General features: G+C 47.9%; 1 protein-coding gene and 1 non-coding gene across 4 annotated transcripts; one reads left to right on the top strand and one right to left on the bottom strand.

The window, feature by feature from the left end:
- On the top strand, nt 1-27,242 carry LOC138083972 (intercellular adhesion molecule 2-like). Of its 3 annotated transcripts, none has more exons than XR_011145186.1 (7): nt 1-62; nt 9,222-9,488; nt 21,533-21,637; nt 23,116-23,373; nt 24,635-24,955; nt 25,606-26,223; nt 26,879-27,242. XR_011145186.1 is itself a non-coding variant. In XM_068978000.1 (7 exons), exons 2-7 carry the CDS (start codon nt 9,269-9,271, stop codon nt 26,911-26,913), a joined length of 1,044 nt encoding a protein of 347 aa, XP_068834101.1. In that variant the 5' UTR covers nt 1-62; nt 9,222-9,268; the 3' UTR covers nt 26,914-27,242. The 3 variants fall into 3 exon arrangements, 2 of the variants coding, with proteins under 2 accessions (XP_068834101.1, XP_068834102.1); XM_068978000.1 differs by having other exon boundaries at nt 25,606-25,710; XM_068978001.1 differs by lacking the exon at nt 1-62 and adding an exon at nt 7,753-7,767 and having other exon boundaries at nt 25,606-25,710.
- On the bottom strand, nt 16,740-16,812 carry TRNAV-UAC (transfer RNA valine (anticodon UAC)). Its single transcript has one exon. It is a non-coding gene; the product is annotated as a tRNA-Val (tRNA).
- Nucleotides 27,243-27,765: the final 523 nt, after the last annotated feature.

Below are 27,765 nucleotides of genomic sequence, written 5' to 3'. Positions count from 1 at the left end.
GCTGGAAGTGGACCCCGGCCACCCTCTTTCCCCATCACGGCAGCACCCGTTTGCTGATACAGGTAAGGTGGTGCTCCCTGCTTGCCTCTTGGCAGAGTGGAAAGGGCTTGGGATAGATTGTCAATCAACACTTGAGTTCTTGTTCTTTCTCTCCCTGTCTCCCCGTAAGCCCAGGGGCTGAAGTTGCTACAGAATTTCCTCCGGCTCCTTGGTCGTTGCATGAGGAGCTCACGTCAGCCATCTCTCTGAGTCCAAGAGCCTATTACTCGGTGGTTATTTCCTGTTTTTGTCCTTTCTCTTCCTCTCCTGCTCTGTCAACCATACCACCCTCTTAGAAGCGTGGGGCTGCCTTCCTGCCACGGCCCACATGAGTCTAGGTCATCTGGACTGAGCTCAGAGCTGATGCTTAGGGGACAAGTATAGTCCCCAGCCTCTCGGGGTCACACCTAAGGTTCCTGATGAATCCCATTCAATGAGGTCCTACCTGGTTAGAAGGGACTTTCCTATCCTGTGGCTCATACTTCCAAGGAGCCTCTTCTTTCTAAATGTGTAGGCATTTCTCGTTTCCCTTTGTATTCTTTTTGTAAAATTTAATATGTGACACATACTGAACACTTATATGTAACATGCATGTGCATTGCACAGTGAGATAACCTAACGATCAGCCCAGAACCCAGCACTCAAGGAAGAACTACCACCACACCTTCCATCTACCTACCGTGCCACTCACCTCCACCCAGACATAAACAGCCTCCCTCCCAAAGTCTGTTGTTGTTGTTCTCTTGATTCTTTCTTTAATTTAGTGCTTATCACATCCATTCATTTTCATTTTATGAAATAGTTGTAGAACCTACTCTGTGTGCCAGCTACTGTTTTGAATACTTTTTAATATTTTCATTTCATTTGTTTAATCCACACACCATTCCCATAAGGAATGTGCTATGGTTAATCCCATTTTACAGAAGAGAAAACTGAGGCACACAGAGATAAAGTGACTTACTCAGGGTCACACAGAAACCAGGTCTTCTGGTTCTTAGTACAAAAATTTCTCTAGGGCATATATCGAAGGGTGGAATTGTGGGTTATAGGATATAACACTATTCAGCATTAGAAGATAATGCCTCATTATTTCTCAGAGAACCAAAATACACCCTCACCAGCAACATACGAGTTCCTATTGACCCACGGCCTCTCCAACAGCTGGTCGTGTGGACTTTGTTAACCTCTGTCAATCCAGTAGGTATAAAGTGGTTCCTCACTGTGGTTTTAACTTCCCCGGCTCTTACTGAGTTAAAGCATCTTTTCATTAGTTGAGACATTTTGTTTTCTTTGAAATGTTCATGATGTCTTTAATATACTCACAATTATCAGTTGTTTATTCTAGCAGTGGTGACCTTGAGGTCTTGCTCTGGAAATCTTTCCTTGCCCCAAGGACATAAACATACTCTCTTGTATTTTCTCACGAGCTCCCCCAGTGGCCCAGCAGTAAAGAATCTGCCCGCGATGCAAGAGCCGCTGCAGGAGCCCAGGGTTTGAACCCCTGGATCAGAAAAGTCTCCTGAAGTAGGAAATGGCAACCCACTCCAGTATCCTTGCCTGGGAAATCGTATGGACAGAGGAGCCTGGTGGTCTACAGTCCATGGGGTCACAGAGTTGGACACGACTTAGCAACTAAACATATTTTCTTATAAAAGTTTTTACCGTGTTCTTTTACATATGAATCTTTAAATTAGATAGAATTGATTTCTTCGTTCCATGTGAAGTAGAGACAAGTATAGCCCCCAGCCTGTTGGGGTCACACCCAAGTTTCCTGATGAATCCCATTCAATGAAGGTTAGAAGGCGGATTCCGTCAAAACCCATCTTTTTTCTCCGTATAGTTAACCACTTGATCTAGCATCATTCATTTATATCTCCTTCTTCCGCCCCGTGATCTACAGTGCCAGTTTTGCAGCGTTTCATACAAGTCTATTTCTAGGCACTTTGTGCTGTTCCATTGGTTAATCTGTCTACATCTATACCAATATCATATTTTATAGTAAGTCTTAATGCGAGTAGCAAATTCCCTCATTTTATTTTTCTTTAGGAGTGTCTTGGTCCTTTTGTTCTTTCCATAATAAGTTTTAGAATCATCTTTTGTGTACCATGAAACTCTTATTAGGATCCATTGGAATTTCATTATTTCCATGGGAAGAGGATTGTCCTCATTATAGTATTAAATCTCTTAGTCATGAACATGGGCTGGTTCTACATTTATTTAAATTGTACTTAATGTTTTTCAATAGTGTTTTATAACTTTCTTACTATAGGTCTTATGTACATTTTGCTATCTTTTTGCTTCTGTATATACATTAATATAATTTCTATCTTTTTGCTACTATACATAGTATGCGTTTTAAATTACTTTTTTCCCCTGGATACTCCATGCAGCATGCAGAACTTCCCTGACCAAGGATCAAACCTGCGACCCCTGCAGTAGAAGTGCAGAGTCTTAACCACTGGACCATCAGGAAAGTCCTAAATTACAGTTTTGTATATTACTGTTATACGCAAAAGCAATTGCTTTTTGGATATTGGTCTCACAGCTAACTGTCTTGCAAAAATCTCTTATTTTGAATCATTCACCCAATCGATCATTCATTCGGATTTTCTACCTAGGCAACCATATCATATGAAAATACTGATGGTTTTACTCTTTTCCCACGCCTAGGCCTTTAATTTCTTTTTCTTGTCTTACTATATTGTCTAGGACCTGTGGCAAAATGTTACATAGAAGCAGAGATAGTTGTCATCATTGTATGGTTCTGGATTTTAAAGGAAATGTCCTAAAATTTCCTCATCAAAGAAAATAATACATATGTAAAATAAATAATAGTACATATGAAAACTTTCTCTGATTTTCCTTTATCGCATTAAGGACATTTCCATCTAGCTTGCTGAGAGCTTTTGTCATGAAAGAATGTTGAATGTCATCATTTTTTTTTTTTTACTTGGTCTTTTAAGATGATCATATGTTTTTTTCTTCTTAAAACCATAATGTAAGTTTTTAGTCTGGGCTCCTTCAAAAGTAGAGCTTGCAACAAGGACTACAGTTCAGGTAGATTATTTAATTATTGAAGCCAGGAGGCAGGAAATAAGGAACAGGAAGACTGGGGCAGGGAAGGAGTGAAAGCCAATAGAGGACGCATAGCTGATGTTGCAGGTGTGAGCAAAGGAAGCTCAAGTCTGCTGGGACCTCTGATAGGTCTACAGGATGCTGGCCAGCATCGCCTCTCCAAAAGAATGAGGCTGGAGCTGTATCTGCCAGTTCTTGGCCTCTTGTTGGTTGAGGGTTTCACGTTAGGGAACTTGACACTCCTAGGCTTCTGGGAAACACTAGCAGGTAGCTAAGTGACTCCTAAAGCATTGAAGAAGATTGAGAAAAAAAAAGCAAAAAGAAACATGGTATAAACCTGAGGTGGGACCTTGGAGCATAAGATGAATCTAAGGTTACAGGAAGTTATCCACTGTAAATGCAGCTGATTTTAGAGAAGGGCATAAGCAATGTGACATAGAACACCACAATTTACTATCACCAACAATAATAAACGACATTCATAGCTTTCTCTTCTATCATTCGACCAACTTTTCATAGCTAAGCCTAACTTGGATATGATGTCTAATATTTTCAATACATTGCTAGGTATTTTTCTTATTTTTCATGTATATTCATGAGTGAATATAAAATATAATATAAACAAAATGTATAATATAAATATAATATATAAAATATATTCATAATATAAATTAAAATATAATATAAATTATAATTTAATTAAAAATTTTCTGTTTCATCTAATTTGTCTCATTTTGGTATTAAGGTTACACTGGCCTCATAGAAAGAGAAAAATAGCATGTTCCTGCTATTTTCATTCTCAGAAAGAGCTTTTGTAAAATTAGAATTATCCCTACTTAAACCTCTGTAACACTGTCTAGATCTGATGTTTTCTTTGTGGGAAGATTTCAAATTATGGATGTAATTTTTTTAATAGTTGTAGAACTATTCAGGCTTTTTCTTTCTTCTTCAATCAAGTTAGGTAAGTTCTATTTTTTCTAAGATTTGGTCTACTTGGTTTCATATTTCTTGGCGTAAATGATTTATAGTCTTTTAATTTTTAACTTCATTGAAGTGTAATTGATTTACAACATTGTATTAATTAAATGTTCGATTATGGTAAAATACACATAACAAATTTCACCACTTAACCATTTTTAAATGTATATTTGGTTGTCTTACATTCACATTGTTTCACAGTGGATCTTGAACCTTTTTTAGTTTGTGAAACTGAAACTCTACACCCATTAAACAAACAGCTCAGCATTCCCTCCTGCCCCCAGGCCCTGGCATCCACTGTTCTACTTTCTGTTTCTATGAATCTGTATGGTCTTCCTTGTGATTACCAGATATATTATTTTAAGTTTCTGGACTGGCCTATAATGTACAATATCATGTAGGCTTCAGGTATTCTTCACAGTGGTTTGGTATTTGCATACATTTTGAAATTATCACCACAATAAGTCTAGTATCCACCTCTGTCCATACAGAGTTATCAAAATATTTGACCATATTCCTTACGCTGTTTTACATACCCGTGGCTTATTTTTTAATTGGTGCTTTGTACCTCTTAATCCCGTTCATCTAGTTTGGAGCCCCTTAGTCTCCAGCAACCACTCATTCATTCTCTGTATTTGGGAGCCTGGTTTTGGTTTTGTTTGTTTTGTTTTTCAGAATCCACATACAAGTGAGATCATATTTGGTAACTGTCTTTGTCTGATTCACTGCACTTAGCATAACAGCCTCTAGGTCCATCTGTGTTGTTGAAAATGGCAAGACTTCATTCTTTATGGCTGAATAATATTCTGCACATCTTTGTCCATGCATCCATTGATGAACACTCAGTTTGCTTCCACATGTTGGCTATTGGAAATGATTCCACAGTGAACATTTATGTGCATATATGTCGTCGAATTAGTGCTTTTGTTTTCTTCAGAAGAATACCCAGAAGTAAAATTGCTGGATCATATGGCAGTTCTATTTTTAATTTTCTGAGGCACCTCCATACTTTTTTCCACAGCAGTTGTACCAATTTACAATCCCACCAACAGTACAAAAGCGTTCCCTTTTCTCCGCACCCTTGCCAATGCTTTTTGTTTGTTCCCTTTTTGATGACAACCATTCTGACAGTGGTGGGTGATATCTCAATGTGGTTTTGATTTGCCATTTCCCTTATGGTTAATGATGTTGATCATTTTTCACATTTGCTTCATTATTCATAATAGAGAGATGTTGTATTAAAATTTCTTGCTATGATGATGGTTTTATCTCTTTGTTTTTCCTTCAAACTAAGCGCTCACAAGTTTAGAACTCTTATAATTTCCAGATGAACTGATCCTTTAATCTAGGTACTCCCTCTGTCCCTAATAAATATTTTTGTCTTAAAATTCCCTTTTGCTTGATATGAACAGACCTTTCCTGGTTTTATTTTGGTTAGCTTTTGCCTGGTGTATCTTATCATTCTTTGACTTTCAACCATTTCACACTGTTATTCATTTGACGTGCCTCATAAAAAATGTAGATCTAAGTTTTCTGTTAAATATTTTTAAAATGTAATCTGAGATGAGAATTTAGAAATGATTGGACAAATGACTCCCTATAAACCTGGCTAAAAACTCAGTTTAAAAGCCTGCATTTTCTTTCTTTTTGGCCATGCAATGCACATATGAAATGTTAATTCCTAGGGGATCAAGGACTAGGGCTCCAAGGCTCACCCTCTGCGGGGAAACCAAGAGTCTTAACGACTGGATACCAGGGAAACCCAAAAAGGAAAATCCTAAAAGCCTGCATGTTCAACAACAATCCATAGTTGGCAAGAATCCTAACCAAGAAGATTGTCTTTCAAGGTGGTGTGTTTGAGCTATTTTTCTGTTCTTGTTCAGTCTCTAAGTTGTGTTGACTCTTTTTAGACCCATGGACTATAACATACCGGGCTCCTCTGTCCTCCACTGTCTCCATTAAAAAAAAAAAAAAAGCAGTTTTAGGTTTACAGCAAAACTAAGGGGAAGAGGAGGCTTGCCACATACCTCCTGTCCCCACACGTGCACAGCCTCTCCTGTTACCAACACCCCCCACCAGAGTGGTCCATTCCTTATGACTGATGAACCTGCACTGACACGTCGTTATCACCCAAAGACCACCGTCGACATTACGGTTCAGTCTTGGTGTGTACATTCTGTGGGTCTGGGCAAGTGTGTACTGACACGTATGCGCCATTGTCATAGCAAACAGAGCAGCTTCTCCGTCCTAAAGTCCTCTCTGCTCTTTCAGTCCGTGTCTCCCTCCCTTCAATCCCTGGCAACCACCAATTCTCCAACCAAACGCTCCTCATTCCTAAATTCTCACCGCAGTTCCATCACCTAATATCGTTGTGATTTAGGCAAGTTAATAACTTACCTGAGCCCTGAACTTCCTCAGATGCGCAATCAAAATTGGTAGATTTGGTGTGATGATGAGACAATGTATTAAAACCTTGACTTAGTCCCTAACAGAGAGTTGAATTCAGTTCAGTTCAGTCGCTCAGTCGTGTCCGACTCTTTGCGACCCCATGAATCGCAGCACGCCAGGCCTCCCTGTCCATCACCAACTCCCGCAGTTCACTCAGACTCACGTCCATCAAGTCCGTGATGCCATCCAGCCATCTCATCCTCTGTCGTCCCCTTCTCCTCCTGCCCCCAATCCCTCCCAGCATCAGAGTCTTTTCCTATGAGTCAACTCTTCACATGAGGTGGCCAAAGTACTGGAGTTTCAGCTTTAGCATCATTCCTTCCAAAGAAATCCCAGGGCTGATCTCCTTCAGAATGGACTGGTTGGATCTCCTTGCAGTCCAAGGGACTCTCAAGAGTCTTCTCCAACACCACAGTTCAAAAGCATCAATTCTTCGGCGCTCAGCCTTCTTCACAGTCCAACTCTCACATCCATACATGACCACAGAAAAACCATAGCCTTGACTAGATGGACCTTAGTCAGCAAAGTAATGTCTCTGCTTTTGAATATGCTATCTAGGTTGGTCATAACTTAACAGAGAGTAGGTATAAGGAAATGCTAGTTTTCTTTTCCTTTCTCCTTGTCTTAGTTAACGTGAAATCACATTTAGCTAAGAAAAGAGACAGGAAAGTGCCTGGGGACCCTGTATATCACCAGAAATCTAAGAGGGAGGGGGCCAGAGGAAGGAGGAGAATGTCCAGCTATCGCCTCCCAAACCCTCTTTCCAACTTGGAAAGTCCCTTCTAGGTTGACCCCAATAATGAGTCCTGTGGGATTCGGGGCTCCCCAGATTTGGGGCTTGTAGCGGTGACTGCCCTGCGTCCACGCACACGTGAGCCCCGGGTGCTCGCCCCACCCCTGATGGCAGCGTGCCAGGAGAACTAGGCTATGTCCTGGCTTCCTCTGCACAACTTCTTATAGACCTGTGGCCCTGGGAGCTGGCCTTCCACGTGGCCTGCCCAAGACCACTCAGATAATGAGAGGAAATACCATCATCAGCTCACAGAAGGCTGGGGGTTCCGGACTGCAGCTGCAAGTCCTGCCCCGCCGCCCGCCTGACCGGAGCCCTTCACCTCTCTGCAGGCAGGCCTCAGCTGTTCCCTGTGAGCCTGTGGACGCCACCCGAGATGTCCCCTTTTGGTGGCTGGGGAACGCTCGCAGCCTTTCTCACCCTGCTCTGCTGCCGAGGTGAGCCTGGGGGTCCAGACTGGGTGTGTTCCCGCCAGAGGTTAGGGCACCTGTTGCCCTGGTGTCATGTGGAGAAGGGGGTCCTTGTCCCAAAGTCACTGAGGCTTTGAGCACAGCGGCTGCCCGCCATGGGTGTGGGCTGCTGTGTGAGCCTGGCTTCCCCATGACCCCATGACCCCGGGGCAGCAGGTTGGGGTCTTGGCCTCCACACACTGGGTTGAACGGGCCCCATAACTTCAGGGTGTGTGGATGTGGCAGGTCGTGGAGACTGATGAGGAAATGAAGGGAGGATGAGGCTCGAGGGAAGGTGAGAGCATGTCCCAGCTGGTCTTCAGAGGTGACCCAGTGGACAGCAGAGGTCAGTGGAAAGTGAAAACGAAGCCCCTTCCAAGGAGTCCAGGGGATGGTGAAGGAGAATGCCTCCATGTGCTCAGTGCTCTGTTTTGGAAAACCTGCCAGGTGCTTTTGTGGCAACCATGCAGGAAAGGGATTACTAACCCATTTGACAGATGGACAAACTGAGGCTCAGAAAGAGAAAGCACTTTGCCCAAGGCACAGAGCTGGGAAACTCAGGATTCAAATGCAGCTCTCTCTCTCCTTGCAGAGCCTCCCTCTTGCCCCAGCTGAGAGCTAGAGGAGGCGTGCGGGTGTGGCGGGGACACAGGGCACAGCCCTGGCCCAGCTGGCCAAGACCACTTCAGATTCCTCACCCTTTTCCTCCCTGGGCTCCGGCCACCCTGGCCTCTTCTCTGCCCAGGGTCAGTGCTGGTGGTTTTCTGCCCTCAGCAGACACCTGCCAGCCAAGCTCCCCCCATCTCCTTTATCCTTAGCTCAAATGTCACCGTTTCCATGAAACCTGTGCTGAGCACAGTATTAACATGGCAGCTGCACCCCACTCTCTATTTCCTTTCCCAGGTACTTCCCATCAACGGACAGACAGGTTAGTTTGCTTGTTGGTTACTCTGTGTCCCTCGCAGCAGTGCGAGCTCCACAGGGGAAGTCTTGGTCTTCTTCCGTTTCTGAGGGCTCCACAGAGCCTAGAACGGTGCCTGCCACGCAGCCGGTGTTCTATAAACATTTGCATAAGAGAAGGAAGGAGTGCGGGAGGAACCAAACTCATGGACACGGGGCCTGAGAGGACACGATCCACCTCCAGTTCAGGGAGGCCTTCACAGAGGAGGGGTCATTTGGGCTGGGGGGCGAGTTTGAATATAATCATCTTGGGGATAGGCGATGTGCACGACAAAGTCTCACCTGGAGGTGAGAAGCTGGAAGAAGAGCAGGCAGGGGCAGGGAGACAGCTAGGGGGCAGCCCCGTTGGTCTAGATCACAGGCAATAACGTCTGCACAAGAAGAGAGGAGCAGAAGTGCCCTAATCAGAGTGCCCATCATGGGCAGCTCCTCCAGGCAGGGCGGCGGGGCTGTCTGCTGAGCAGTGTTTTCTGGTCTTCCAGGGTCTGGTGAGGAGGAGTTCGAGGTACCCAAAGAGCCAAAGCACCGGATGGTGGGGTCTGGAGAGTTTCAGGTGATTAATTGTACTGCCAGTTGTACGGACCCCAAGGAACTTGTTCTGGAGACAGCCCTACACAAGACTCTCCTGGAGGGCCAGGCTCAGTGGAAGTTGTTCAAGGTCATCAACATCTCCAAGAACATGGAGCTCATGTGCAGTTTCACCTACGGCGGCAGGCAGGAGACGAAAGTTTTCAACATCACCGTGTTCTGTGAGTGTCGCCCACGGGCCCTGCTCCCTGAGGCCGGCGCCTGGGTCTGCAAACCCACACAGAGCTGCTCTGTCACTGCTCCTGGGCACTCTCTTACAGTCCCCACCTCCCTGGGCTCCTGGATCCAGGCCACAGGCTCAGAATCTGCTCACACCCTCCCCTGGCCTCCTCGAACCCTGCCAGCAACCAGGATTTTGAGATTTGCTCAGAGGCAGACAATCCAAGCAAGCTTTAGACAAATCTAAAAGTCATTTCCACAGTGCCCTCCCAGCTGGGGAGCACCCCCATCACCAGAACACCCTGCATCCCATGACAAGCAGCAGGGACCCCATCAGGAGGGCTGGCACAACCACCACTAACCCATTCACATCCTGGAGAGAAGGTCGAGGTTTTATATCCCCCTGAGGGCCCTTTCCAAATGTGTGACCATCACACACACACCTGCCCACTGGCCACAGAGACCATGGAGAGACCAGGGTTCTCCCAGAAGCTCGGCACCCAGGGTATACTCAGAACTGTCATCAGTGGGTCAAATGAGTATAAAGATGTCCGAAATCTACATATTATCCTGGGGTAATGGGGCCTAGGTATTCTAGTTCAAAACTGAACCCAGAGAGATGTCCCGGTGGTCCAGTGGCTGAGACTCAGCACTCCCAATGCAGGGGACCCGGGTTTGATCCCTGGTCAGGGAACTAGATCCCACATAGCACAACTAAGACCTGGCACAACCAAAGAAATCAATCTTGAGTTAAAAAAAACAAAACAAAACAGGAACTCAGGGAACTGTGGAGTTTAATAGTAAGGGATAGAGATAGTTTTAAACCTGATCCTGAAAACCAAGGCAGGTCTGACTCTTGCCCCCACCTCTGAAGAATCTCACAATTCATGGCCCCATTCCAGTGAGCACTCCCTTCTAAGTCTCTCTCAAAAAAACTATCCAACTGTTTAATTTTTGAAATTTCTATTGAATTTATGGAGAGCAAAGAGATACAGCTAAAACTTTAATCTTTCTAGTTGACTGAACTGATTCTGAACCTTTTCTTTGTAGACACCAGGGCACCTCCATTCCTGTCCATTGCAGAAGTCATCAGGTCCCTGAAACTACCACCCAGACATCCTTCACCCTGAACTGCTTCCTCCTTCCTGCCCCAGCCCACTTCCTGAGGACACTGTGGTCACAGGGGATGGTCTGGGCCGGGTGGGGCCAGCCTGAGCAGCATCCCCATCCTGAGCAGACCTCCCTTCCGCTTTCCTGCAGACCCTCCAAAGCAAGTGCTCCTGACACTGTGGCCCACCTCAGTGGCCATAGGGACACTGTTCACCATCGAGTGCAGGGTCCCTGCCGTGGTGCCCCTCGAAGGCCTCACTGTCACCCTGCTCCGTGGTACTGAGATCTAAACACCACAGCTCACAGGGAAGACGGCCACCATAACTTCTCATGCGAGGTCCAAATGGACCTGCGCTCTCACGGCAGTGGCCTCGTCCACAGAGTCTCAGATCCCCAGAGGCTTGAAGTCAAAGGTGAGGGGGAGCCCACAGATCAGGAGGGGGGACATTCACTTTCAGCCCTCAGGGGAAGAAAACTCCTTTGCCCCGCTCTCTGCCAGCTCAGGGGAGGCACTCAGGGAAATGACACTTGATCCCTGGGGTTCCCTGGAGCTCCTGGCGAGTTCCTAGCTTGGACCCTGACTAGTTGCTTGGTCATGAGTGAGCTGGGTGCCCTTAACCAAGTCAAGCTCGCCTCTCTGGCCTTGACTGCTCTCTGCAATGATAAATTTGACCAGACTGACCCCTAAGATCCCCAGGAGTCCTGCTTCTATGACCCTAGATGGTCAAGATCCTCTTTGTCTTCAGAGAGTTTGGCCAAAGCTCCCTCATCTCTGCCCAGCGAGGGGCTTGGCCTGGACCTCGCCACAGAGCAGACCATGAGGTTTGGCAGCGCATGGCAAGGGCACCATCTGAGTCCATCTGCCCTCGTGGTCTCACAGAGGCCGGCTGGTGGCCCGGACCCCGGTCCTCCTTCCCTCCAGTGATAACACCACTTGCCACTCATCCCTGCAATGCAGAGTGACAGCAGGCTGCCCAGGGGTGGGTGGCTGGGTGACGGGTAGACAGCTGCCCTCTGGAGCCTGGCTCCTGGGACCAGAGGACTTCTGTGACCTCTAGCCCTCCCCTCCCCAGAGCCCGAGCCCAACACCCAGAAGGTGGTCATCATCGCGGTCGTGATGGTGCTGCTGCTCGTGTTTGTGACATCCGTCTTCCTGTGCTTTGTCTTCAGCCAGAAGTGGCACCGGGGGCGGACAGGTCATTACCCTGTGCATGACCGTTGGAGGAGGCTGATAGGGAGCCACCGCGCACAGCCCCCGTGAGTGGCGCGGCCACTGTCATGGCGGCCACTGAACTGTGTGGCTCCTTAGGCTGCGGTCCAGGCCTGGGGAGGGACCATGTGAAGCAGCCTCAATACAAACACCTGGGCTTAACCCCGTGCCTCCATGTCTCCTCCTGGGAATGGCCAGGAGGGGAGCCACCAGGCCTGGCTGAACTTCTGTCTCCAAATGTCTCCTCAGCCTCCCTCCACCCTCTCCCTCAGAGGCCTTCCTGAGCCCCAGCAAACCCAGACCCTGGTGTGCCCCCAGGCCAACCTGCCCGGGCACCGGGCACCCAGCCTGAAGGGACCTTGAGTGACTCCTTCCTCCTGAGGGAGGGTGGGGAGACCCGCCCTGGCCCAAAGGGGCAGAGAGACACTCTGTTCCCACGTGGCCCTCCAGGACATGGCTCTGACTGCTCTCTTCTGCCAACAGAGCCAGCATCCAGGGGTGAGTGTGGGAGTGTTGACTCCAGAAACCTCCCCGCCAGGCCTCCCCCGCCACTCAGGGCCTTCCGAGAGCCATGGAAATGAAAGCCGTCCTCGCCTCTTACCTCCAGTTCTGTTATTGGGCCATATGGGGACCCCGCAGCCCTGGTCATCCAGAGAGAGGGGAAGGGGAGGAGGTCGAGGGAGGGCTCCATCTCCCAGGCCTCTGCCAGCCGGGCAGCGATCAATGGGACAGGATTGGCCGTTCATGTGGTTTCTGGGGCCTGGACGGTGTAAGGTATAGTTCGGGCCGAGGCAGAAAGTGGAACGACAACCTCAATAGAAATAGGTTACCTTTATTCAGGCAAGGAGGGGCGACAGCCAGCCTAACGATCAGGCTGAGTGCGGAGAGGGATCAGGGAGGCCCCATATTTGTAGGGAGGCTTGTGGAAGGGATAAGGGAGACGTTAATCAGGCGGGATGTTTTGGGTATTCTTTAGTTGAGATGGCATTTGTAGTTGGGCAGGCGGTGATAAGTCCTCCGGGCAGATGTAGGGGGTGGAAGGTTTCTGGACGGGATGATAAGTCTTCTAGGCATGTGTGGGGGTAGGAAGTTTCTGGACAGAGGGTGATAAGTCACAGATAGATGGAACCGGCCTGGAGCATCAGGGCGGGACCTAAAGTTCTGTTTTGTTTTCTCCGATGTTAGATGATTCAGCAAGGGCCTTTGAAACTGTTGTTTTCTTTTCTCGACCCAAAAGACTCCTTCAGACGGGGCTGTAAGGGGCTTTCACCCGCATCAGAGATCAGGTTGGTTCAAGGTCTCCATGTGGTGGAGACGGGACTCATTCACCTCAGGGACAGGGCCTGGTTGGGGCTGGGGTGGGGTAAGAAATGTTGCCAGGTGTAGAAAGGGGTTGGCAGGCACGAGGGGGACCCGGGGGCTCCAGGGCTGTGCTCAGTCGCTTCAGTCGTGCCCGACTCTTTGCAACCCCGTGGACTGGAGCCCCCCAGGCTTTTCTGTCCATGGGATTCTCCAGGCAAGATACTGGAATGGGTTGCCATTCCCTCCTTTGGGGGATCTTCCTGCCCAGTGGTCGAACCCCAGCCTCCTGCATCTCCTGCTTTGGCAGGTGGACTCTCTACCACTCGGCCACCAGGAAAGCCCTGTCTTGGTTCCAGACGCATACTCATTTGTGTCTTTCCTAAGCCAGGACTTTCAGTGGCAGGCGCTGAGGGGCAGGCCTGTGAGAGCAAAACCTCTGCTTGTGGGTGAGCCCAGCTGGCTGTCTAGCACCAGCTCTGAAACTCTGCCTCTTGGTATAAACTACTCTGCCAGGGGAGGGTTTTTTTAATTGTTAGGTGAAGTGGCGGCTGTGAGAAGGTCTCAGAACACAATTGTTCTTAGTTGTAAGTAGAAGTGTTTGGTGGTTGGGCATGTCATATACAGGGAAGACCCTGCTCCCTGATGTTGACAAGCTTCCTGCAGGGGTTCAGTGGGCGGCTCATCCTGGATCTGTCTTCTTCATCCAAGGCCCCCAGGAGCACAGAAACCACACATTTAAAAAAAAAAAAAAAAAGTGCAGAGGGAATTCCCTGCTGGTCCAGTGGTTAGTAGCAGTTTCTCTGCTGTGACCCGAGCTTAATTCCTGGTTGAGGAACTAAGATCCCCAACCAGGGGATCTTCAGCATTTGTTGCCTCAACTGTCTTGGTCCCTTGAATGCCTGCGTGCATGCTCAGTCATGTCTGACTATTTGGGACCCCAGGCACTATACCCCGCCAGAGTCCTCTGTCCTTGGGATTTCCCAGGCAAGAACACTGGAGTGGGGTGTCATTGCATTCTCCAGGGGATCGTCCTGACTCAGGAATTGGCTCCCACATTGGCAGGCAGATCCCTAAACAATGAGCCACCTGAGAAGCCCCAATATATATTTACCGGGGTTTAAAACAAGAGGTAATAAACAGAAAGTGATGTTAGTAGGGGTCCGAGCTGGGAATGGAAGCATGTGCCTTCTGAAAGGGAAAGTCAGTCAAAAACTAGGCAACACTTGTTGAACCAGCAGCAGCCCAGGAAACAACGGCTGCTGGAAGTTGGACCTCGGCCACCCTCTTTCCCCATCACGGCAGCACCCGTTTGCTGATACAGGTAAGGTGGTGCTCCCTGCTTCCCTCTTGGCAGAGTGGAAACGGCTTGGGATAGATTGTCAATCAACACTTGAGTTCTTGTTCTTTCTCTCCCTGTCTCCTCATAAGCCCAGGGGCTGGAGTTGCTACAAAATTTCCTCCGGCTCCTTGGTGGTTGCATGAGGAGCTCACTTCAGCAATCTCTCTGAGTCCAACAGCCTATTGCTCGGTGGTTATTTCCTGTTTTTGTCCTTTCTCTTCCTCTCCTGCTCTGTCAACCATACCACCCTCTTAGAAGCGTGGGGCTGCCTTCCTGCCACGGCCCACATGAGTCTAGGTCATCTGGACTGAGCTCAGAGCTGATGCTTAGGGGACAAGTATAGTCCCCAGCCTCTCGGGGTCACACCTAAGGTTCCTGATGAATCCCATTCAATGAGGTCCTACATGGTTAGAAGGGACTTTCCTATCCTGTGGCTCATACTTCCAAGGAGCCTCTTCTTTCTAGATAGGTAGGCGTTTCTCTTTTCCCTTTGTATTCTTTTTGTAAAATGTAATATGTGACACATACTGAACACTTATATGTAACATGCGTGTGCATTGCACAGTGAGATAACCTAACGATCAGCCCAGAACCCAGCACTCAAGGAAGAACTACCACCACACCTTCCATCTGGCACTCACCTCCACCCAAACATAAACAGCCTCCCTCCCAAAGTCTGTTGTTGTTGTTCTCTTGATTCTTTCTTTAATTTAGTGCTTTATCACATCCATTCATTTTCATTTTATGAAATAGTTGTAGAACCTACTCTGTGTGCCAGCTACTGTTTTGAATACTTTTTAATATTTTCATTTCATTCGTTTAATCCACACACCATTCCCATAAGGAATGTGCTATGGTTAATCCCATTTTACAGAAGAGAAAACTGAGGCACACAGAGATTAAAGTGACTTACTCAGGGTCACACAGAAACCAGATCTTCTGGTTCTAAGTACAAAAATTTCTCTAGGGCATATATCGAAGGGTGGAATTGTGGGTTATAGGATATAACACTATTCAGCATTAGAAGATAATGCCTCATTATTTCTCAGAGAACCAAAATACACCCTCACCAGCAATATACGAGTTCCTATTGACCCACGGCCTCTCCAACAGCTGGTCGTGTGTTAACCTCTGCCAATCCAGTAGATACGAAGTGGTTCCTCATCGTGGCTTTAACCTCCCCGGCTCTTACTGAGTTAAAGCATCTTTTCATTAGTTGAGAGGTTTTGTTTTCCTTGAAATGTTCATCGTGTCTTTAATATACTCACAATTATCAGTTGTTTATTCTAGCAGTGGTGATCCTTGAGGTCTTGCTTAGGAACTCGTTCCTTGCCCTAAGCACGTAAACAGACTCTCCTGTATTTTCTTATGGATTTCCCTGGTGGCTCAGCGGTAAAGAATCTGCCTGCAACACAGGAACCACTGCAGGAGGGGAGGCCTGGGTCAGGAAGATCTCCTGAAGTAGGAAACGGCCACCCACTCCAGCATCTTGCCTGGGAATTCCCCCGGACAGTGGAGCCTGGCAGTCTACAGTCCACTGGCTCGCAGAGTTGGACACGACTGACTAAGTATATATTTTCTTACAAAAGTTTTTAAAGTGTTCTTTTACATGTAGATCTTTAAATTAGATAGAATTGATTTCTTCATTCCAGGTGAGGAATGAAGGGATAATCCCTCCCAATGAAGGGAGCAATGTAGGGATATATTTCCCATCTTTTTTCTCCATATAGTTAACCAGTTGATCAAGCATCATTCATTTTTATCTCCCTCTTCCACCCAGTGGTCCACAGTGCCATTTTTGTCAGGTGTGTGAGTTTCACATAGGACTATTTCTGGGCACTTTTTCACTGTTCCACAGGTTAATTTGTCTATATCAACACTAAAATTATATATTATAGTAAGTCTTCATATCTAGTAGGGCAAATCCCCTCATTTTATTCTTCTTTAGGGGTGTCTTGGTCCTTTTGTTCTTTCCATAATAAAGTTTAGAATCATCTTTTGTTTTCCATGAAATCCCTTATTTGGATCCATTGAAATTGCATTAAATCTGTAGGAAGAGAATTGTCTGCATTATAATATGGAATCCCTTAGTCATGAACATGAGTGGGTTCTACATTTATTTAAATTGTGTTTAATGTCTTTCAATTGTGTTTTATAACTTTCTGACTATAGGTCTTATATTCTGCTATTTTTTGTTTCTGTATATGTGTTACTTCTATCTTTTGGCTACTACACATAGTGTGCCTTTTAAACTACTCTTTTTTCCTAGAGACTCCTGGCAGCGCACAGAACTTCCCTGACCAGGGATCAAACCTGTGGCCCCTGCAGTGTAAGTGCAGAGTCTTAACCACTGGGCCACCAGGGAAGTCCTAAATTACATTTTTGTATGTTACTGTTATATACAAAAGCAGTTTCTTTTTGGATATTGATCTTACAGCTAGCTATCCTGCTAAAATCTCTGATTATTTTGAATCATTTGTCTGATCATTCATTTGAATGTTCTATCTAGGCAACCATATCATATGAAAACACTGATGATTTTGCTCTTTTCCCATCCCTAGGCCTTTAATTTCTTTTTCTTGTCTTACTATATTGTCTAGGACCTCTGGTATAATGTTAACATAGAAGCAAAGATAGTGGGCATCCTTGTTTGATTCCAGATTTTAAAGGAAATGCCCCTAAGATTTACTCATTAAAAAAATAATACAGATGTTAAAGAAATAATAGTACATATGCAAACTTTTTCTGAGTTTCCTTTGTCATGTTAAGGATATTTCCTTCTCATCTACTGAGAGGTTTTATCATGAAAGAATACTGAATGTCATCATTTTTTTTTTCTAGATCTGCTAAGATGATCATATGTTTTTTCTTCTTAAAACTGTAACATAAGTTTTTAGTTTGGACTCCTTTAAAGTAGAGCCTGCAACAGGACTTCAGTTCAGGTAGATTATTTCAGGCGGATTCCTTAATTATCGAGGCCAGGAAGGAGGGAGTGAAGGAGTAAGACTGGAACAGGGGCGAGAAAGCCACCAGAAGATGCAGAGCTGATGCTGCAGGTGTGAGCAAAGGGGGCTCAAGCCTTCCAGAATCCCTGATAGGTCTACAGGATGCTGGCTAGAACTGCCTCCCCAAAAGAAAGAGGCTGGAACACGTTTCTCCTAGCTCTTGGCCTCTCCTTGGTTGAGGGTTTCAAGTTAGGGAACTTGACAGTCCTAGGCTTCTAAGAAACACTACAGGTATCTAAGTGACTCCTAAAGCATTGAAGAAGACCCTGAGGCAAAAAAGCAAAACAGAAGCATGGTATAACCTTGACGTGGGGTCATGGAACATAAGATGAGTCTCAGGTTGCAGGAAATTATCTGCTGTAAATACAGATGATTGCAGAGGAAGTCAGAAGTATTGTGACATAAAGCACCGCAGTTCACTGTTGCCAACAATAACACATGACATTGGCAGCTTTCTCTTCTATCGTGAGACCAGCTTTTCATAGCTAAGCCTAACTTGGATATGATGTCTAATATTTTTAATACATGCCTAGATTTGGTTTGTTTGTATTTTTATTTTGCATTTGTATCCATGAGTGACACTGGCTTCTAATTTTTCTATTTCATCCTATTCTTGTCTCATTTTGGTATTAAGGTTACACTGGCCTCTTAGAACGAGAGTGTGTTCCTGCTATTTTCATTCTCAGAGAGAGTTTTTGTAAGATTAAAATTATCCCCACTTAAACTTCTGTAATGCTATCTAGACTTGATATTTTCTTTGTGGGGAGATTTCAAATTATGGATGTAATTTCTATAATAGTTGTAGAACTATTCAGGCTTTTTATTTCTTCTTCAATCAAGTGAGGTACTTTTTGCGTGTCCTCAGAGTCGGACACGACGAAGCGACTGCACTGTTTTTTCTAAGACTTGGTCTACTTGGTGTCATATTTCTTGGAATAAATGATTTATAAGTTTTTAATTTTTAAGCTTATTGAAGATTTACAATGTTGTGTAAATTAATCTTCAATTATAGTAAAATACACCTAACACAAAATACCCCACTTAACTGTTTTTAAATGTACATTTGGTTGTGTTATATTCACATTTTTTCATGATGGATCTCAAAACTTTTTTATCTTAGAAAACTGAAAGTCTGTATGCATTAAACAAACAACTCACCATTTCCCCCTGCTCCCAGGCCGTGGCAACCACTGCTCTGCTTTCAGTTTCTATGAATCTGTAGTCTTCTTCTTTTGTGAATTGCAAGATACATTACTTTACATTTTTAGACTGGCTTGTGATATACAGTATTATGTCACCTTCAGGTGTGCTACACAGTGGTTTGCTATTTGCATGCATTATGCGAATATCACCACAATAAGTCTAGCATCCACCTGCTTCCACACACAGTTATTCCGATATTACTGACTATATTCCTGATGCTGTATCACATCCCCGTGGCTTGCTCTGTAATTGGTGCTTTGCACCTCTTAATCCCATTCATCTATTTTGGACCCTGCTCAGCCCCTTTGCCTCCAGCAACCACCCATTTGTTCTCTACACGTAGAGCCTGGTTTTGGTTTTGTTTGTCTTGTTTTTCACATTCTGCATATATGTGAGATCATCTGGTATTTGTCTTTCTCTGTCTGAGTCATTGCACTTGGCACCCTCTAGGTCCGTCCGTGTTGTGGAAAACGGCAAGATTTCATTCTTTATGGCTGAATAATATTCCGTTGTGTAGCTATACCAAACACATCTTTATTCATGCATCTATGGATGAACATTCAGGTGACTTTCTCATGTTGGCTATTGGAAATAATGCCACACTGGACACTGGTGTACATATATGTCATCGAATTAGTGCTTTTGTTTTTTTCAGGAGAATACCCTGAAGTGAAATTCCTGGATCATACGGCAGTTCTATTTTTAATTTTTGAGGCACCTCTACACATTTCTCCACAGCATTTGCACCAATTTACAATCCCACCAAGAGGACACGAGGGTACCTTTTCTCCACACCCTTGCCAGTGTTTTTATGTGTTGTCTTTGATGATAACCATTCTGACAGTGGTGCAGTGATGTCTCATTGTGGTTTTGATGTGCCTTTCCCTCATGATGAATGATGTTGAGCATCTTTTCACATTTGCTTCATTATTCATAATAGAGAGATGTTGTATTAAAATTTCTTGCTGTGATGATGGTGTTATCTCTTTGTTGTTCCTTCAAGCTAAGTGCTTACAAGTTTATAACAATTCTAATTTCTGTATGAACTGACCATTTAATCTAGGTACTCATTGTAGCCCTAATAAATATTTTTTGTCTTAAATTCCTTTTTCTTCGATATGAGTAGACCTTTCCCCATTTTTCTTTTGGTTAGCTTTTGCCTGGTATATCTTTTTTCATTCTTCAACTGTCAACCATTCCACACTCTTATTCATTAGATGTGTCTCATAAACGATGTAGAACTGGGTTTTGTGTTTTAAATATTCTAAAGGGTAATCCGAGGAACTTCCCTGGAGGTCCAGTGGCTAAGACTTCCAGCTTGCAATGCGTGGGGTCTGGGTTCCATCCCTGGTCAGGGAAGTAGATCCCACATGCCAGAACTAAGACTTGGTGCAGCCAAGTAAATATATGCATATTTTTAAAATGTAATCTGACATGAGAATTTAGAAAGGACTCAGACCATGTCTTCCTCTAAAGCTTCTAAAAACTGACTTTAAAACCTGCAGTTTCTTTAGTTTTGGCCATGACACGCGCATATGGAATGTTAGTTCCCCAGAGCAGGGATCAAACACTTGGAAGCAGAGTCTGAACAACTGGACCTGCAGGGAAGTCATACAAGCCTGCATTGTCAACAACAATCCGTAGCTGACAAGCACCCTGACCCAGGAGGCTGCCTTCCGAGGTGCTGTGTTTGAGCTATTTTTCTGTTGTTGCTGTTCTGTCTCTAAGTCGTGCTGACTCTTCCAACCCCATGGACATTAACACACCAGATCTTCTATCCTCCACTATCTTCATTTTTTTTTAGTAGACTTCTTTTGAGAAGAGCAGTTTTAGGCTTAGAGAAAAACTTAGGGCAAGAGGAGACTTGCCACATACCTCCTGTCCCCACACATGCACAGCCTCTCCTGTTACCAACATCCCCCAGCAGAGGGTCCATTCCTTATGACTGATGAACCTGCACTGACACGTCATTATCACCCAAAGACCACCGTCGACATTACGGTTCAGTCTTGGTGTCTACATTCTGTGGGTTTGGGCAAGTGTGTACTGACACGTATGCGCCATTGTCATAGCAAACAGAGCAGCTTCTCCGTCCTAAAGTCCTCTCTGCTCTTTCAGTCCGTGTCTCCCTCCCTTCAATCCCTGGCAACCACCAATTCTCCAACCAAACGCTCATTCCTAAATTCTCACTGCAGTTCCATCACCTAATATCGTTGTGATTTAGGCAAGTTATAATTCACCTGAGCCCTGAACTTCCCCAGATCCACAATCAACATTGGTAGATTTGGTGTGATAATGAGACAATGTATTAACACCTTAACTTAGTCCCTAACAGAGAATAGGCATCAGGAAATGCTAGTTTCCTTTTCCTTCCTCCTTGAATTAGTAACTCGCATTTAGCTAAGAAAAGAGACAAGAAAGTGCCTGGGGACCCTGTGCATCGCCAGAAATCTAAAAGGGGAGGGGCAGAGAACAGGGTAGAATGTCCAGCTATCGCCTCCCAAACCCTCTTTCCAACTTGGAAGGTCCCTCCTTTGTTGACACCAATAAAGTGTCCTGTGGGAGTCAGGCTCCCCAGATTTGGGGCCCTGTGTGCACACATCACACACACGAGCCCCGGGTGCACGCCCCACCCCACACAGGACCGTGCCAGGAGGACTAGGTTAGTCCCGCTTATCAGCTGACTCCTGGCTTCCTCTGCACAACTTCTTGCAGACCTGTGGCCCTGGGAGCTGGCCTTCCACGTGGCCTGCCCAAGACCACTCAGATAATGAGAGGAAATACGGTCATCAGCTCACAGAAGGCTGGGGGTTCCGGACTGCAGGTGCAAGTCCTCCTCCGCCGCCCGCCTGACCGGAGCCCTTCACCTCTCTGCAGGCAGGCCTCAGCTGTTCCCTGTGAACCTCCAGACGCCACCCGAGATGTCCCTTTTTGGTGGCTGGGGAACGCTCGCAGCCTTTCTCGCCCTGCTCTGCTGCCGAGGTGAGCCTGGGGGTCCAGACTGGGTGTGTTCCCGCCAGAGGTTAGGGTGCCTGTTCCCCTGGTGTTGTGTGGAGAAGGGGGTCCTTGTCCCGAAGTCTCTGAGGCTTTGAGCACAGCGGCTGCCTGCCACAGGTGTGGGATGCTATGCAAGCCTGGTTTCCCCAGGACCCCATGACCCCGGGGCAGCAGATGGGGGACCTGGCATTCACACTTTGGGTTGAACAGGCCCCATAGCTTCAGGGTGTGTGGATGTGGCAGGTCGTGGAGACTGATGGGAGACCAAGGAGGCTGGGGCTCAAGGGAAAGTGAGGGCACGTCCCAGCCGGTCTTCAGAGGTGGCCCAGTGGACAGCAGAGGCCAATGGAGGGCATCGTCTTCTGCTGACCATCAAAGTGCAAACAAAGCCCCTTCTGGGTGGTCCAGAGGACGGTGAAGGAGAATGCTTCTAGGTGTGAGCACTCTGTTTTGGAAAACCTGTCAGGTTCCTTCCTGACAACCATGTAAGGAAAGGGATTACTAGCCCATTTGACAGATGGAGAAACTGAGGCTCAGAAAAGGAAAGCATTTTGCCCAAGGCCACAGAGCTGGCAAACTCGGGATTCAAAGGCAGCTCTCTGTCTCTCCCTAGAGAACCTTTCTCTTTCCCCAGCTGAGGGCTAGGTGGGGACGGGTGGGTGTGGCGGGAACACAAGACAGAGCACAAGCCCAGCTGGCCGAGATCAGTTCAGATTCCTGGCCTTTTTCCTCGCTGGGCTCCAGCCATCCTGGTGTACTCCCTGCCCAGGGTCTTGGCGCTGGGGGTTTTCTGCCCTCTGCAGACAGCTGGCAGCCAAGCTCCCCCCATTTCCTTCCTCCTTTCCTCAGATGTCAGTGTTTCCATGAAACCTGTCCTGAGCACAGTATTTAATGTGGCAACCCCACCCCACTCCTTATTTCCTTGCTTGGGCACTTCCCACCAATTGGCAGCCTGGCTAGTTCCCTTGTTGGTTACTCTATCCTTCACGGCTGCCCGAGCTCCACAAGGGCGAGCTTTGAACTTCTTCCATCTCTGATGGCTCTGCAGAGCCTAGAACGGTGCCTGCCACGCAGCCGGTGTTCTACAGGGATTTGCAGAAGAGAGGGAAGGAGTGGGGAGGAGCCGAACTCACAGACACGGGGCCTGAGAGGACACGCTCCACCTCCAGTTCAGGGAGGCTTTAGCAGAGGAGGGGTCATTTGGGCTGGGGGCGAGTTCGAATAGAATCTCCATGGGGATAGAAGATGTGCATGAGGAAGACTCACCGGGAGGGGACAAGCTGGAAGAGCAGTCAGGGGCAGGGAGACTGCTAGGCGCATCCCTCTTGGTCTAGACCAGAGGCAGTAATGTCTGAACGGAGGGAGGAGCAGAAGGGACCTGTTGATGAGACTGCGCATCGTGGGCAGCCCCGCCGGGCAGGGCAGCGGGGGTATCTGCTGAGCAGTGTTTTCTGTCCTTCCAGGGTCTGGTGTGAAGGCATTCATGGAGCCAGAGCATCTGATGGTGGAGTCCGGAGAGTCTCAGTTCATTAATTGTACTGCCAGTTGCACGGACCCCGAGAAACTTGTTCTGGAGACAGAGCTAAACAGTATTCTCCTGGAGAGCCAGGCTCAGTGGAAACTGTTCCAGGTCGACAACATCTCCAAGGACGTAGAGCTCCTGTGCAGTTTCACCTGTGGCGACAGGCAGGAGACGAAAGTTTTCATTGTCACCGTGTTCTGTGAGTGTCGCCCACGGGCCCTGCTCCCCGAGGCCGGAGCCTGGGTCTGCACGCAGAGCTGCTCTGTCACTGCTCCTGGGCACTGTCCTATGGTCCCCACCTCCCTGGGCTCCTGGATCCAGGCCACAGGCTCAGAATCCACTCACTCCCTCCCCTGGTCTCCTCAAACCCTGCCAGCAACCAGGATTTTGAGTTTTCTCAGAAGCGAACAATCCAAGCAAGGCTTAAACAAATCTAAACATCGTTTCCCAGAGTCCCTTCCTAGCTGGGGAGCACCCCAATCAGCAGAATACCCCACATCTCGTGACAAGAAACAGGGACCCCATCAGGACGGCTGGCACACTCTCCAGTAACCCTTTCACATCCTGGAAAGAAGGTCATGGTCTTTTCTCCCCCTGAGGGCCCTTTGCAAATGTGTGACCATCACACACACACACACCTGCCCACCAGCCACAGAGACCATGGAGAGACCGGGGTTCTCCCGGAAGCTTGGCACCCAGGGTATCACTCAGAACTGTCATTAGTGGGTCAAATGAGTATAAAGATGTCCAAAATCTACCATATTTTCCTGGGGTAATGGGGGCTAGGTATTCTAGTTCAAAAATGAACCCAGACAGATGTCCTGGTGGTCCAGTGGCTGAGACTCAGCATTCCCAATGCAGGGGACCCCGGTTTGATCCCTGGTCAGGGAACTAGATCCCACATAGCACAACTAAGACCTGGCACAACCAAAGAAATCAATCTTCAGTTAAAAAAAAAAAAACAAAAAAACAGGAACTCAGGAAACTGTGGAGTTTAATAGTAAGGGATAGTGATAGTTTTAAACCTGATCCTGAAAACCAAGGCAGGTCTGACTCTTGCACCCGCCCTTGAAGACCCTCACAATTTATGGCCCCATTCTAGAGAGTACTCCCTTCTAAGTCTCTCTCGACAAAACTATTCAACTGTTTGATTTTTGAAATTTCCATTGAATTTATGGAGAGGAAAGAGACACAGCCAAAACTTTAATCTTTCTAGTTGACTGAACTGATTCTGAAAATTTTCTTTGTAGACACCAGGGCACCTCCATTCCTGTCCATTGCAGAAGTCATCAGGCCCCTGAAACTACCACCCAGACATCCTTCACCCTGAACTGCTTCCTCCTGCCCACCCCAGCCCACTTCCTGAGGACACCGTGGTCACAGGGGATGGTCTGGGCCGGGTGGGGCCTGCCGGAGCGGCATCCCCATCCTGAACAGACCTCCCTCCCGCTTTCCTGCAGACCCTCCAAAGCAAGTGCTCCTGACGCTGTGGCCCACCTCAGTGGCCGCAGGGACACTGTTCACCATCGAGTGCAGGGTTCCCGCCGTGGCGCCCCTTGAAGGCCTCACTGTCACCCTGCTCCGTGGTACTGAGATCTTGTACAATCACACCTTTGAGGGGACAGCACCTTCCCCCCATGATGCCATGGTCACCTACAACACCATAGCTCGCAAGGAAGACGGCCACCATAACTTCTTGTGCGAAGCCGAGATGGACCTGCGCTCTCGTGGTGGTGGCCTCGTCCACAGAGTCTCAGATCCCCAGAGACTTGAAGTCAAAGGTGAGGGGGAGCCCACAGATCAGGAGGGGGGACATTTACTTTCAGCCCTCAGGGGAAGAAAACGCCTTTGCCCCGCTCTCTGCCAGCTCAGGGGAGGCACTGGGGGAAATGACAGTTGATCCCTGGGGTTCCATGGAGCTCCTGGTGAGTTCCTAGCTTGGACCCTGACTAGTTGCTTGGTCATGAGTGAGCTGGGTGACCTTAACCAAGTCAAGCTCGTCTCTCTGGCCTTGACCCCTCTCTCCAATGATAAATTTGACCGGACTGACCCCGAAGGTCCCCAAGAGTCCTGCTTCTATGACCCTAGATGGTCAAGATCCTCTTTGTCTTCAGAGAGTTTGGCCAAAGCTCCCTCATCTCTGCCCAGGGAGGGGCTTGGTCTGTACCTTGCCACAGTGCAGACCATGAGGTCTGGCAGCGCGTGGCAAGGGCACCATCTGAGTCCATCTGCCCTCATGGTCTCACAGAGGCCGGCTGGTGGCCCGGACCCCGGTCCTCCTTCCCTCCAGTGATAACACCATTTGCCACTCATCCCTGCAATGCAGGCTGCCCAGGGGTGGGTGGCTGGGTGACGGGTAGACAGCTGCCCCTCTGGAGCCTGGTGCCTGGGACCAGAGGACTTCTGTGACCTCTAGCCCTCCCCTCCCCAGAGCCGGAGCCCAACACCCAGATGGTGGGCCTCGTCACCACTGTGACATTGCTGCTGCTCATGGTTGTGACTCTCGTCCTCCTGTACCGGTACCAGTGGTGGACAGGTAACACCTGAGTGCAAGCCGCTTAGAAGAGGCTGATAGGGAGCCACCGGGCACAGCCCCCGTGAGCGGCGCAGACACTGACGTGGCGGCCACTGAACGCAGTGTGGCTCCTTAGGCTGCGGTCCAGGCCTGAGGAGGGACCACGTGAAGCAGCCTCATACAAACACCTGGACTTAACCCCGTGTCCTCGTGTCTCCTCCTGGGAATGGCCAGGAGGGGAGCCACCAGGCCTGGCTGAACTTCTGTCTCCAAGTGTCTTCTCAGCCTCCTTCCATCCTCTCCCTCAGAGGCCTTCCTGAGCCCCAGCAAACCCAGGGCCTGGTGTGCCCCCAGGCCGACCCGCCCGGGCACCAGGCTCCCAGCCTGAAGGGACCCTGAGTGACTCCTTCCTCCTGAGGGAGGGTGGGGAGACCCGCCCTGGCCCAAAGGGGCAGAGAGACACTCTGTTCCCACGTGGCCCTCCAGGACATGGCTCTGACTGCTCTCTTCTGCCAACAGAGCCAGCATCCAGGGGTGAGTGTGGGGGCCCCCATGGCTTGGCTCCAGGAACCTCCCCGCCAGGCCTCCCCCACCACTCAGGGCCTTCCAGGAGCCATGGAAACGAAAGCCATCCTTGCCTCTTACCTCCAGTTCTGTTATTGGGTCAAATGGAGACCCCACAGCCCTGGTCATCCAGAGAGAGGGGAAGGGGAGGAGGTCGAGGGAGGGCTCCATCTCCCAGGTCTCTGCCCCCCGGGCAGCAATCAATGGGACAGGGTTGGCCTTCATGTGGCTTCTGGGGCCTGGATGGGGCTCTAAGGATGAGAGATCAGAGATCAGGTTTGTTCACGGTCTCCATCTGGTGGAGACGAGACTCATTCACCCCGGGGAGAGGGCATGGTTGGGGATGGAAGTGGGGTAAGAAGGGTTTCCAGGTGTAGAAAGGGGTTGTTAGACACGAGAGGGACACAGGGGCTCCAGGGCTGTTTGCAGCTCCGTGGTGAAGCTGGCGTGGGCTCCAGGGTTGATGTCTGTTCTCATATAATGAGGCTCTCAGCATCATAGAAGTGAGAGAGTCAATTCCTAGACAGGTTGATAAGAAGTCTGCGGTCCCCAAGGAGGAGAAAGGGGTCTGGAATTCTCAAGGAGGAGGAAAGAACAAACATCTTTTTTTCTCTCCATTCCTTAGCCTTCAACACATGGTATTGGTGGTATAACCGCTAAGTCGTGTCCGACTCTGGTGACCCCATGGACTGTAGCCCGCCAGGCTCCTCTGTCCCTGAGATTCTCCAGGCAAGAAGCAAGAATACTGGAATTGGTTGCCATTTCCTTCTCCAGGGAATCTTTCTGACCCAAGAATTGAACCCAGGTCTCCTGCATTGCAGGGAGATTCTTTCCCAACTGAGCTATAAGGGAAGTCCTTAGTCACATAAAATGCTTTTTTCTTTAAGCCCCAAAACTGATGATTACAACAACTCAATTTAAACTCTGTGCTGAGGATTATATAACAACGATGTATCCTGCTTGAGGGCAGTTTTTCCTTCCTGAAACCCTTCGGGCTAATCCTGGTATCTTAAAATGTAAATTATGGGAGTGGGTCTAGCAAGATCTTTTCATTTGATTTATTGTAATAATTAACTTAGAAAGTCTATAACTCCCTTGCTAACACTAGCGAGGGGGGCACTCCCCATTCCCTTCTGATGTCTACGTCAGAAGCTTTCTCTGTGCTTTTCATACTTGAATAAAACCCTCCTACACAAAAGCTCTTGAGGGATCAAGCCTGGTCTCTGGTCCCTAAGCTAAATCTTCTTTGGAGATGACGAGTCTGACACCCTTCACTGTAAGCTATCAGTAGTCTGGGGGAAGAAGCACCCTCACCGTGACTACCCCCTGCCTCAGTGGACCCCAAGGAAGAAAAGGTAAGGGGACAGAACCTTGTCTGTGGTGATGATAATAAGACCACCCCTCACCGCCCCAGGGCACGGGGCCCTTCCAGCATTCTGATCAATCCCTTGGCCTAGGCCCTGCTGACCACCCACCCGGTCCCTATCTGAAGCCGGGCACACATCTGCACAC

The sequence above is a fragment of the Capricornis sumatraensis genome, chromosome 8 (genome assembly GCF_032405125.1).
Source record: "Capricornis sumatraensis isolate serow.1 chromosome 8, serow.2, whole genome shotgun sequence".
NCBI lineage: Eukaryota > Metazoa > Chordata > Mammalia > Artiodactyla > Bovidae > Capricornis > Capricornis sumatraensis.
This window is presented reverse-complemented; position numbering and strand designations above follow the sequence as displayed.